Source organism: Argopecten irradians, chromosome 5, assembly GCF_041381155.1.
Source record: "Argopecten irradians isolate NY chromosome 5, Ai_NY, whole genome shotgun sequence".
NCBI classification, from domain to species: Eukaryota; Metazoa; Mollusca; class Bivalvia; order Pectinida; family Pectinidae; genus Argopecten; species Argopecten irradians.
The window spans coordinates 9,197,747-9,210,162 of NC_091138.1; the positions used below are offsets into that span (position 1 = coordinate 9,197,747).

The 12,416-nt window shown below is 37.9% G+C and overlaps 1 protein-coding gene across 2 annotated transcripts in view; it reads right to left on the reverse strand.

Moving 5' to 3' along the window:
• The window catches only part of LOC138322809 (cadherin-87A-like), a 49,610-nt gene that overhangs the window by 5,732 nt on the left and 31,462 nt on the right, over positions 1 to 12,416 (reverse strand). For both annotated transcript variants that reach the window (XM_069266922.1, XM_069266924.1), the window contains exons 23-37: positions 10,905 to 11,102; positions 10,563 to 10,720; positions 10,068 to 10,217; positions 9,747 to 9,875; positions 9,284 to 9,470; positions 8,675 to 8,895; positions 7,004 to 7,198; positions 6,528 to 6,638; positions 5,947 to 6,076; positions 4,858 to 5,106; positions 4,162 to 4,397; positions 3,469 to 3,557; positions 3,189 to 3,296; positions 684 to 834; positions 33 to 157 (exon numbers count right to left, since the gene is read on the reverse strand). In XM_069266922.1, coding sequence (XP_069123023.1) covers positions 33 to 157; positions 684 to 834; positions 3,189 to 3,296; positions 3,469 to 3,557; positions 4,162 to 4,397; positions 4,858 to 5,106; positions 5,947 to 6,076; positions 6,528 to 6,638; positions 7,004 to 7,198; positions 8,675 to 8,895; positions 9,284 to 9,470; positions 9,747 to 9,875; positions 10,068 to 10,217; positions 10,563 to 10,720; positions 10,905 to 11,102 — 2,437 coding nt within the window. The remainder of the gene's footprint in view (positions 1 to 32; positions 158 to 683; positions 835 to 3,188; positions 3,297 to 3,468; positions 3,558 to 4,161; positions 4,398 to 4,857; positions 5,107 to 5,946; positions 6,077 to 6,527; positions 6,639 to 7,003; positions 7,199 to 8,674; positions 8,896 to 9,283; positions 9,471 to 9,746; positions 9,876 to 10,067; positions 10,218 to 10,562; positions 10,721 to 10,904; positions 11,103 to 12,416) is intronic.

Genomic DNA, 12,416 nt, shown 5'->3' on the forward strand with positions numbered 1-12,416 from the left:
AATACAAATTCTTGCTAGCCCAGACTACTTACGATCTCCTAATGCAGTAACATGCGATGAGGAGGAAGAAGAAGCCGACAACGAGAAGGACGATGATGAGAATCATAACAACAAGAGTGGGTGTACGGTCAAATCTGTCTTCAGTGTCTGTGGCCAACTGGAAAAAATAAACAAGAATAAAAACTTAAGTATATTCTGTACTCAATAATCTCTAGAACCATTTTGTCTAATTGTGTATATTTCTGTTTTAACAACAAATATTTCAGTACTAGATAGAAATGTAGAGTTATCTGCACTTGTCAGTTCTGATTGTAACATCATTTCTTTGTGAACATAGCATCATAATAACTTTTTTGAGAACATATTGTGCATTCATTTTTTGGGTAATTTTGTTTTGAAAGATGAACTTAAATGCCATACAATATATTACGCTAGCTCCCAAGGGGAGAACATTGTACATGTAGTGAAAATAGCATATAGATGTTTGAGACTTTTTGTACATTATTCATTTCCCATACGTAATTCATTCAATTACATTTAACTGACAAGTTAGGTAGATTCTTATCGTTTTAGACTTACTGATTGTAGATGAAAAAAATAGTTTGCTATCACACAAATGGAACTTGATTTTGACTTTGCAAAAACAACATTTAACCTTGACCTGATAGTAGCCTTGACCTTACTTTAAGTTCATTGATGTAGAGAAGATCAAATCCATCGCTGTTCTGACTCTGTAAGATCTGGAGTTGATAGAGAAGCTGGGAGCCACTGTAGACACCTGCACCACCATTGGAGCCACATGTGGCACATCCAGTAGATATCACAGCATCAGCCCTAAAGAACATTACAAGTTTTAGATCAGTAATATTGTTACACTGACTGAATATAAATTCCAGGTCTATCGATCAGTAACATCAGAACACTGGCTGGTTATCAATACCAGGTATATAGATTAGTAATATTAGGACACTGACTGGATATAAATACCAGGTATATAGATCAGTAATATCAGGGCACTGACTGGATATCAACACCAGGTATATAGATCAGTAATATCAGGACACTGACTGGATATAAATACCAGGTATATAGATCAGTAATACCAGGACACTGACTGGATATAAATACCAGGTATATAGATCAGTAATATCAGGACACTGACTGGATATAAATACCAGGTATATAGATCAGTAATATCAGGACACTGACTGGATATAAATACCAGGTATATAGATCAGTAATATTGGGACACTGACTGGATATAAATACCAGGAATATAGATCAGTAATATCAGGACACTGACTGGGTATAAGTACCAGGTATATAGATCAGTAATACCAGGACACTGACTGGGTATAAGTACCAGGTATATAGATCATTAATATCAGGACACTGACTGGATATAAATACCAGGTATATAGATCAGTAATATCAGGACACTGACTGGATATAAATACCAGGTATATAGATAAGTAGTATCAGGACACTGCTGGATATAAGTACCAGGTATATAGATCAGTAATATCAGGACACTGACTGGATATAAATACCAGGTATATAGATCAGTAATATCAGGACACTGACTGGGTATAAATACCAGGTATATAGATCAGTAATATCAGGACACTGACTGGGTATAAGTACCAGGTATATAGATCAGTAATATCAGGGCACTGACTGGATATCAACACCAGGTATATAGATCAGTAATATCAGGACACTGACTGGGTATAAGTACCAGGTATATAGATCAGTAATATCAGGACACTGACTGGGTATAAATACCAGGTATATAGATCAGTAATATCAGGACACTGACTGGGTATAAGTACCAGGTATATAGATAAGTAGTATCAGGACACTGCTGGATATAAGTACCAGGTATATAGATCAGTAATATCAGGACACTGACTGGGTATAAATACCAGGTATATAGATCAGTAATATCAGGACACTGACTGGGTATAAGTACCAGGTATATAGATAAGTAGTATCAGGACACTGCTGGATATAAGTACCAGGTATATAGATCAGTAATATCAGGACACTGACTGGGTATAAATACCAGGTATATAGATCAGTAATATCAGGACACTGACTGGATATAAATACCAGGTATATAGATCAGTAATATCAGGACACTGACTGGATATAAATACCGGGTATATAGATCAGTAATACCAGGACACTGACTGGGTATAAATACCAGATATATAGATCAGTAATATCAGGACACTGACTGGATATAAATACCAGGTATATAGATCAGTAATATTGGGACACTGACTGGATATAAATACCAGGTATATAGATCAGTAATATCAGGACACTGACTGGGTATAAGTACCAGGTATATTGATCAGTAATATCAGGACATTGACTGGGTACAAGTACCAGGTATATAAATCAGTAATATCAGGACGCTGACTGGATATAAATACCAGGTATATAGATCAGTAATATTGGGACACTGACTGGATATAAATACCAGGTATATTGATCAGTAATATCAGGACACTGACTGGGTATAAGTACCAGGTATATAGATCAGTAATATCAGGACACTGACTGGATATAAATACCAGGTATATAGATCAGTAATATCAGGACACTGACTGGATATAAATACCACGTATATAGATAAGTAGTATCAGGACACTGACTGGATATAAGTACCAGGTATATAGATCAGTAATATCAGGACACTGACTGGGACTGGGTATAAGTACCAGGTATATAGATCAGTAATATCAGGACACTGACTGGATATAAATACCAGGTATATAGATCAGTAACATCAGGACACTGACTGGATATAAATACCAGGTATACAGATCACAGTGACAAGGTATAAGGGAGGAAATTATCCCTGAAGATGTCCCAGGAGATTTTTTCTTATCTCTATAGAATGACTCTAAATAGAAACACATAAGAAACTGTTGTGATCTATGTGTTACAGATCACAAATTATTAGGAAACCGGGGCTGCAGTGGCCAAGTGGTTAATATGTCCCGAAACATTACTATTAGGACAAGCCCTCCACTTTGGGGCCGCAAGTTTGAATCACATGTTGCCAAGTACTGACCACTGTCCTGTGGGCTTTATCCACCATCTGAACCTGGCACAGCCTTAAATGACCCTGGCTGTTATAGGATGTTAAATTAACCAAATTAGATGAGGAAACCTACCATTGGCTGGTCGTGTCTCCTGATGACAACACGTGGTCACTTATACTGTTGAAACACACAAACGTGAAAATCGGCTGATCATTGGCATCTGTGAAACTCTCCAGTAATCTGAAACCACAAAACATTGTTGATACGTGAGGAAAGATGTAATGAGAATGAGTTCACATGAAGACTACCAACCCTTCATTATGAAATAAATCAAATGTTTTGAGAAATTACCAGCTTTTTTAGATGCCTTTTTTTAAAAGGTGAAGAATCCACGTGACACACTGTTACTTACTTTTGTATCTGTTCTTTGAACAGTCTCACTTCTGATGCAGGCTGAGTTATCACAAGGGTAACTCCATTCTCAGGATGTGTCACAAATATCTAAAACAAACAAAATTTCAGGATGTGTCACAAACATCTAAAACAAACAAAATCTCAGGATGTGTCACAAATATCAAAAACAAACAAAATTTCAGGATGTGTCACAAATATTTAAATAAACAAAAACTTCCCGATTTCTGATTTTCTTTTGCTGCAATTTCTGTTATAGTAATTATAATTAATCAACCTCTTTATTGTTAAAGCTTTTTGAATTGGAAAAAAAAAAAAAAAAATAGAAATAAAATGTCAACTTGGGGACAATGTATTATGTCTAGATAGGGACAGAACTTAATTGTGAAAAATAGCTTATCACCCTGAGGGACCAAATGTGAGAAATGATTGAATTATTCAGTGTTGGTATACATTTATCTTTGATAGGTAACTTCTTGTTGATATATGTTGTGGGTAACACCTCGTTCATTATCTGTAGGAGCTTATTGGAGGACGGTGGGATTGAGTTGTTGTGGGTAACGCCTCGTTCATTATCTGTAGGAGCTTATTGGCGGACGATGGGATTGAGTTGTGGTGGGTAACGTCTCATTCATTGTTGGTAGGACCTTATTGGCGGACCGTGGGATTATTTAAGCTCTTCGTTATTAATTACCTGTACATTTGCATTATCCTGTAGGTTGCTGTCCTGGGCCTGTACCTGGAGATTGTACACCTGGTTATTGGTGTTAGACATGAGGACACGATTTGAGATAATACCAGAGAATTCATCAATAGCGAACAGATTCTCAGTGTTCCCTGTCGTTATACTGTATCGGATGTCTGTGGAATCCACATCAATGGCTTCCACCTTGATGATGCTCTGTCCAATCGCTGATCGAGTAGACACGCCTTAAAAGAAATTATTCATATTTAGTTATATAAACCAGGAATATAGCTTAAGGACAGATATTGAGTAAGTTTTATTCTATAATCTTACATTACTTATTCTCGCTGTACCTAGCCAGTATTATTGTTTTGTTGCATTGTTTTCATTAGAATGTGAATTTTATGAATGATACATCTAACTACCATACTGAAAACTGTTGACATTGGGAGAGAACCTGTCGCAGTAGCCAGTAGTACTGTAAATCAACGTACTTTCGTAGCTACTTAATTTCGCAATTTCCATTTTTAAAACAAGTTCTCTATGATAAATATTCGCGGATCTAAAAATTGAGGGAGTTGTTAACACTATAAATGATGTAGATATAACATCACGAGGATTAATATTTGAGAATTCACTTTGATCATGAAGGTAACGAAAGTAAATTGCACACTGACATAACTAAAGGTTCCTCATGGCACTTACAGCCACTGTACAAGACTTTGGTGAATGTGGGCTTAGCATCATTAGTGTCACCGACGAGAACTTTCACTGTCACAATGCTGGGATCGACAGCGCGTCGCCGACGTTCAGTAATGACGCTGTAGTCACTAACGTTGTTGGTAGCCTGGACATCTAGGAAGAAGATGCTTTGAGTTTCACGGTCCAGTGGACTTGACAAGAACATTTCACCAGTTGTCCTATTCAGGAAAAATTTGTTGGCTTCATTGCCACCTGAAAATAAATGATTTTAAATCATTTTATTAATTTTTTTCTCTCTAAATACCTTAGAACGAATATACGTACCCGGCCAACTATACCTTTCAACCGGGTACAAATTGGTTCCTATGTGTCGCAGTGGAGCACTGCCTCCGAAAATCACTCGGGCATAGTTTTCTATACTTTTTTTGTAAGTTTCCAATTATTCTATGCGTATACATGCATTTACATATTATTTTTGTCCAAAACAAACGTAACTACCATTCTATTATCTACCGTACCTCTCACAAGACGTCAAATTAACAATATGTGGACTTGCCATATAAATTCCCTTCAGAAAGACCTTCATATGAATTATGTAAAAAAATAATGCCTCGATGAGAATTTGATATTTTATGTGGTTCAGTTTTATTGCCTAGTAGGTAAGCAATATCAAACAGGTACGAAAAAATGCAAACAAACGTTTTATAATGGTTTGCATAATCATTACTTTGCTCCGTTAGCAGCAATAGGCACCAATTGTAGCTCAAAAGACAACACCAATTTCTGTCAAAAAGTCTTTTGAGCTACAATATTGCAGCTATAAATACCTTAGCTGCTGTTTATTTCATTTACCATTGCATATGTCAAACCAAAGGACTTTTCTATGTGGAAATGAGCTCAATATTTCTGTACAGGGACAAGGTCACACCAAATTATAAATATCATGGGATTCTTTATGAAATATTTTCAATGACTTTGCCTTTTGACATTTTTCTCAATTACTTTGCCATTCAACATTTTCCAAAATCGACTTAATTTTCCCATACCAAATGGGGTAGAAAATAAAGTGAACATCAACAATATTTGACGTACTTATGATGTAATAGAAAATTCTAGTGGCTTCAGGCTCAAAGTCACGGTCTGTTGCTACCAGTCGGGTGACCAGAGTTCCGATGACGGCATTCTCAGGCACTTGGACTTCCACAGGGATAGTCTCCCCTAGCTGAAATCCAATAGTACAAATTCTTGTTAATTTTTATAATCACTTTATATTCAGTGTGATCAAACTTAATGATTTTATAGAGGACCTTTAAGATATCAATATGTTTAAGACTGTCAAGCACATGTGTATGTTTAATTGTTAATAGAAATAAATATCATCAAAATAGAATGTAAAAAGTTCAGTAGAATTGAGTCATCAAGAATTCAATTTCACAAAACCTGAATGTCTAAAATAATATCAAGGTATCCTGGAAACAATAAAGTAAGCTTAAAAATAAGGCATGTAAATCATAATTAAGTTACACCAGCCAATCTCTATAGTCTAAATGCAGGTTTTAGCTACTTATTTATTTTCTAAAAAAAAATAAAAATAAATAAATAAAGATAGAAAGAAAATGAAATTAACATAAATCTTGGATATATGAGAAAACAAGTGATTTGATTTCACTTACTGCATTGAGTGGGAAGACTGGAGGGTTATCATTAACGTCTAGAATAACCACAGTCAGGAAACGTGTGGATTCCAGCGAAGGATTTCCTCTGTCCTTGGCAGAAAGCAGCAACTAAAGGTAGATAATCAAATTTATCATAGCAACAGGAGAGAACCAATTCCATATTGTTTTAGGGTATATCCAATTATAGCTTAAACAAACTTTAGGACCAACCCTTCAGTATGATACAAATGTAACTCAAGCAAACCGTAGAAACAACCTTTCGGTGCCATAATATTCAAGATCACCAATAGATGAAATAATTCCTGCCCCTATAGTATATCAGAACTAACTGGTCAGCCCTAAAAATTTTGTTTGAAGTATAAGGCTAGTTATGACATGCTGAGTATCACTTTTCTAGGCAATCACATCATAATAGTTCTATTATTCATTTGAAAATGGCTCTCTAGACTGTTCATCTCTGATCTAAGACTTACCACATATCGATCAGTCTCCTCACGATCGTACACTCTCTGGGCTCTAATGACGCCAGTGATGGAGTTGATCATGAACTCTGGGGTGGCGTTAGTGTACACACCGTTATGATAGAAACCATAATCCACGATACCGCTGTCTCCTTCATCTGTGTCTGAGGCATGGACGTCGTACACCAACATACCAAGGTACTGACTCTGTAGTACAACAAACACAACCATTTCATACTTCATGATAATATGAACTCTTGATGTTGATATGTCATTCTGATACTTCAAATTTTTACACTCACAATCATTATCAAAATTTATTTCAAACTAAAAATGTCTGCCTCCTAATGCTAGGTTTACACTATGTTCACGGTGACCACGGTAGCCACGTTTGCCCGAAACGTGGTGCGCCGTGGAATTTTGGCTATTTTTGTCTCTGTATTCAAGTTGAGCTAGGTCTTGTGAAGTTTTGCCACGGTCTTTTACGGGTTACGTGGTGGACCGTGGATACAGGGGAAAGTGCTGTTCCCGGAGATTAAAGGTACACTACGGCTTTAGCACGGTCTATCGAGGATACCACTACGTTCTCTCTAGTCCTGTTACGATCTGATGCGGTCTGCTACGTTTACACGTTTTGATCAAGCTCCGATAATTTTTTCACCGTTTCAACGTTTTTCGTTTCAACGTTTTTCGTTTCAACCAAGGCTTACTAAGGATGAAAGTCTGATTCCGGGCTTTTTTGGAGCAAATGAAACTACATTTATTGCCAAAAATGTCATTTCAAACACGTTTCAATTACAAAATGTGTTAAAAGAAAAGAAAATCTTAACTATATTTGGTATAAATATAATTATTATAGCCAAGTTTGGTATAATTTGATGGTTTAAATGTGTTTGATCGATAATGACTATTTCTATCTATTAAAACAAATAATTCCAAAAAGAAGCAAAATGCATCAGGCAAGGCAATGCTACTCTATCATATATTGCTTGCAATGTAAGACCGTAATAGAACGTAACACGCCGCATTACGTCGGGCTTTCCACCGCTACAAGCCGTGATGTGCCTTGACAAAACGCATCAAAAAGGCTATCATCCACCTTGGTTTACCGTCAAAACCTTGTCAAACCTGGACAAAACGTCACAAGACATGCAGTCAATCTGCATCAACCATGATAAAACGTGGAAAAAACGCAACAGAACGCCACAAAACTTGAAATCACCGTGAGATTCCAGGGAACGTGCTCGCTGCCCGTTCCACCACGAACCGTCTGGAAGTTTTGTTACGGCCTCGTACGCACTGTTACGTTTTGTTACATCAATGCCGTTTTATTACGTCCTGTGGCGTTCACCATCTGTACCGTGACTGCCGTGGCAAATTTTTTGACAGTTTAAAAATCTGGCATGGCATCCACGGTAATCACGACCGCTCACGTTTGTCTATCACGTCCTTCTGCGTTGTCTCATGTTGTCTCGCGGTCACCACGTCTTGTCCATGGTGGCCTGAAACGGGGCTGCCGTGGCCGCCGGGAACATAGTGTAAACCTAGCATTATGGAATATAACATGACCAGATGTGATGAGATGGACATTCATAACAACATATGCCCACCTCTAATTTTATCAAAGAGCATTAATATTTTAATACAGCAATACAGCTGCTTTTGGCAGTTTCTAAGACATACCTCTAGAACATTGATACTCATATTGGCGAAAGGAGGCGTTCTCCATTCTGGGTAGGAGTTGGTGGCTTGTAGGACTGTAATCTTCACACCGGCCATAGCAGTAAATGGTCCGGCACCGTCCAAGTCTGTCGCGGTCACATTAAATACGTAAACTCCCGAATTTCGAAGTAAACTTTTGTCAATCTCAATGGCGCCAGACCGCCTGCTCACCTTGAATAAATCTGCAGAAGAACAAAACACATTCCAGAAATTACTGGCTGTAATATCTCATTATCAAAGTATTTGCTAATATTTGAAATTCAATCAATTAGAAGTCAGGATATTTTCTCTTGGTTTTTCACTGTCATTTGTTTTATTCAAAATTAGAATTATACGTGTGCAAACCAAATTTCCTAAAAATCAATTATTTAAATCTAATATAAAATTTAAGTTTAGAAATGTCCATTTGATGTCTATCTTGAATCCAAAATTTTTGTTCTTAATTAAAAGTGCTTTATGTAAGGATATTTGTTACACAACCAATGAATGTATCTGATGTGTTATTTCTATAACTAGTACAGTGTCACCTACATCATATGTAGTTGTGTAGAAATGAAATACAAGCCATACCATCAATATCACCACTGCCAGGAATCTTCTCATAGGCAATGAGGGCATTCAACCCAATGTCAAGGTCGGTAGCTCGCACCTGGAGGATGCTGGTACCTGGGGGAATGGTCTCGGATATTGTGGTGGAATACTGAGCCTGGCCAAACCTTGGCCCATTATCATTGATATCATCCAGGTACACATAGACCTGTAAATAGGTCACAGATAAATGTATTGCCAATAAGTAAAAAAATAAGAAACAAATTCATCAGTCTACCCTGTATAAATAAAAATTCAACTCATCCAGACAGTTAATTTTGAAACTTGTCCACAAAAATAAATACTATTGAGCAATTAACATCCAATTAAATGTATTTCCATCCACATTGGAAACAGAAAGTGTACAGAGATGGATTCGGTGATGGGAGAGGCGACTGGACCCGGAGGTCAAACTGATTGGTGTCTAAGGAGGTGGTATACGTACTGTGGTAGTGGCGAACCGTCGGATACTAATGTCAGGAGTGTTTGGACTGTCATACGCTGTTACCTGGATACTAACATCGCCAATGGTTTCACGGTCCAAATTGGCACCAGCTTTAACAGTGATGTTACCCTGACAACAAAATAAACACTTTTAAACGTCATAATTAAGGAGAGTGTCTATGTTTGTAATCTCATAATTAATAAAAAAGAGTGAAATAACAAACCAGGGAAATAACAAAAATTATCGAAAATAAAGTTCTGATATGAAAACTCCACTTTTCCCACAAAGCCAGAGACTGAGTAACACTATTTTGACTCTTACCGAAATACTGTCGATTTCAAAGTAGGAGCTTGGTTCGCCCAATGTGTAGCGGACCACACCGTAGTCTCCCTTATCTATATCTGTAGCTGCCACTTGTATCACAAACGTTCCTCCTGGAGAATGTTCCGGAATTCTGGTTATGTAAGATGACTGAAATTTAAAATAGAAAACATGTAAAACCACAATGAACATTATTCATGAAGATATTCATTATTTTAAATCACTATTCATTTTATCATTTATCATAATAATTTGATCTTAGATTTTATGTTTGTTTAAAAATTTTTGTTCAACTTTTCAGTTTTTATTTTGCCATGCTCATGTCTACATTTGTTCAACAACATTTGCAGCACTGGAATATCTGAATCATAATACATGTATTATACAATTATCCACTTGTTTTCAGATGGATACAATGATTTATTAACCAGAGGATTTTATATGGGGATTATGGAATGAACCTTTAATCAATTATGATTGTTTAAGTGTTGTTACCTGTCTGAATTTTGGAGAGTTGTCGTTGATGTTGTTTATGGTGAAATATACCGTCGTTGATGCACTAAGTCTGGGGATTCCAGTATCGAACACCATTGCCGTGAAATAGGTTGACTCTATCACTTCAAAGTCTATCCTTCTGGCAATACTGACAGTTCCTGGAAGGTCAAGTACATGTTTATTGTTTTTATCGTATACACTGAGTACCATAGTATCATACCTCATTCTATATGATGGAAATGTGAATGAGTGTGTGTGGGGGGGAGGGGGGAAGAATTGTACCAGGGTAAAATCCAAACTGAAAATGTTATGACAATGAACAGCTCATGCTACAAATATTACCTGTTTCAAAGTTGATACTAAAGAACTGGTTTGGATTATCGATAATTTGATATTCTGCAATGGCATCATCTTGGTCTCGAGCTTGAAGCACCATGACAAATGTTCCAAATGGCTGTTCCTCATCGATTGTTTGATTTGTGAATGGCAGGAAGTATGGTGGTTGGTCGTTGTATTCCAACACCGTGATGATCAGAGTTCCTGTAGAAATCAGAGAAAAGACAATTCTGTAAACTTGTTGAATTGAGCACAATATTACACAATCATATTTTAACACATTCTGACATGAGGGAATGTAGCAGGAGGGATGTGGATAACATTACACGTCCTCCATTAATGCCAATGGTCTTCTCTGTAGTAGGTGTGATTAGGGTTATAGAGCGGTACCTCTGTCGGATTCCTTATGGTATACAGGGTGAGAGAAGGGGAACAATCACCACAGCCAGAAAGGACCTCTTTAGTAGGTGTGATTGGGGTTATAGAGCGGTACCTCTGTCGGGTACCTTATGGTATACAGGGTGAGAGAAGGGGAACAATCACCACAGCCAGAAAGGACCTCTTTAGTAGGTGTGATTGGGGTTATAGAGCGGTACCTCTGTCGGGTACCTTATGGTATACAGGGTGAGAGAAGGGGAACAATCACCACAGCAAGAAAGGACCTCTTTAGTAGGTGTGATTGGGGTTATAGAGCGGTACCTCTGTCGGGTACCTTATGGTATACAAGGTGAGAGAAGGGGGATCAATCACCACAGCCAGAAAGGACCTCTTTAGTAGGTGTGATTGGGGTTATAGAGCGGTACCTCTGTCGGGTACCTTATGGTATACAGGGTGAGAGAAGGGGAACAATCACCACAGCCAGAAAGGACCTCTTTAGTAGGTGTGATTGGGGTTATAGAGCGGAACCTCTGTCAGGTACCTTATGGTATACAAGGTGAGAGAAGGGGGATCAATCACCACAGCTAGAAAGGACCTCTTTAGTAGGTGTGATTGGGGTTATAGAGCGTCACCTCTGTCGGGTACCTTATGGTATACAGGGTGAGAGAAGGGGGATCAATCACCACAGCCAGAAAGGACCTCTTTAGTAGGTGTGATTGGGGTTATAGAGCGGTACCTCTGTCGGGTACCTTATGGTATACAAGGTGAGAGAAGGGGGATCAATCACCACAGCTAGAAAGGACCTCTTTAGTAGCTGTGATTGGGGTTATAGAGCGTCACCTCTGTCGGGTACCTTATGGTATACAAGGTGAGAGAAGGGGGATCAATCACCACAGCTAGAAAGGACCTCTTTAGTAGGTGTGATTGGGGTTATAGAGCGTCACCTCTGTCGGGTACCTTATGGTATACAGGGTGAGAGAAGGGGGATCAATCACCACAGCCAGAAAGGACCTCTTTAGTAGGTGTGATTGGGGTTATAGAGCGGTACCTGTGTCGGATTCCTTATGGTATACAGGGTGAGAGAAGGGGGATCAATCACCACAGCCAGAAAGGACCTCTTTAGTAGGTGTGATTAGGGTT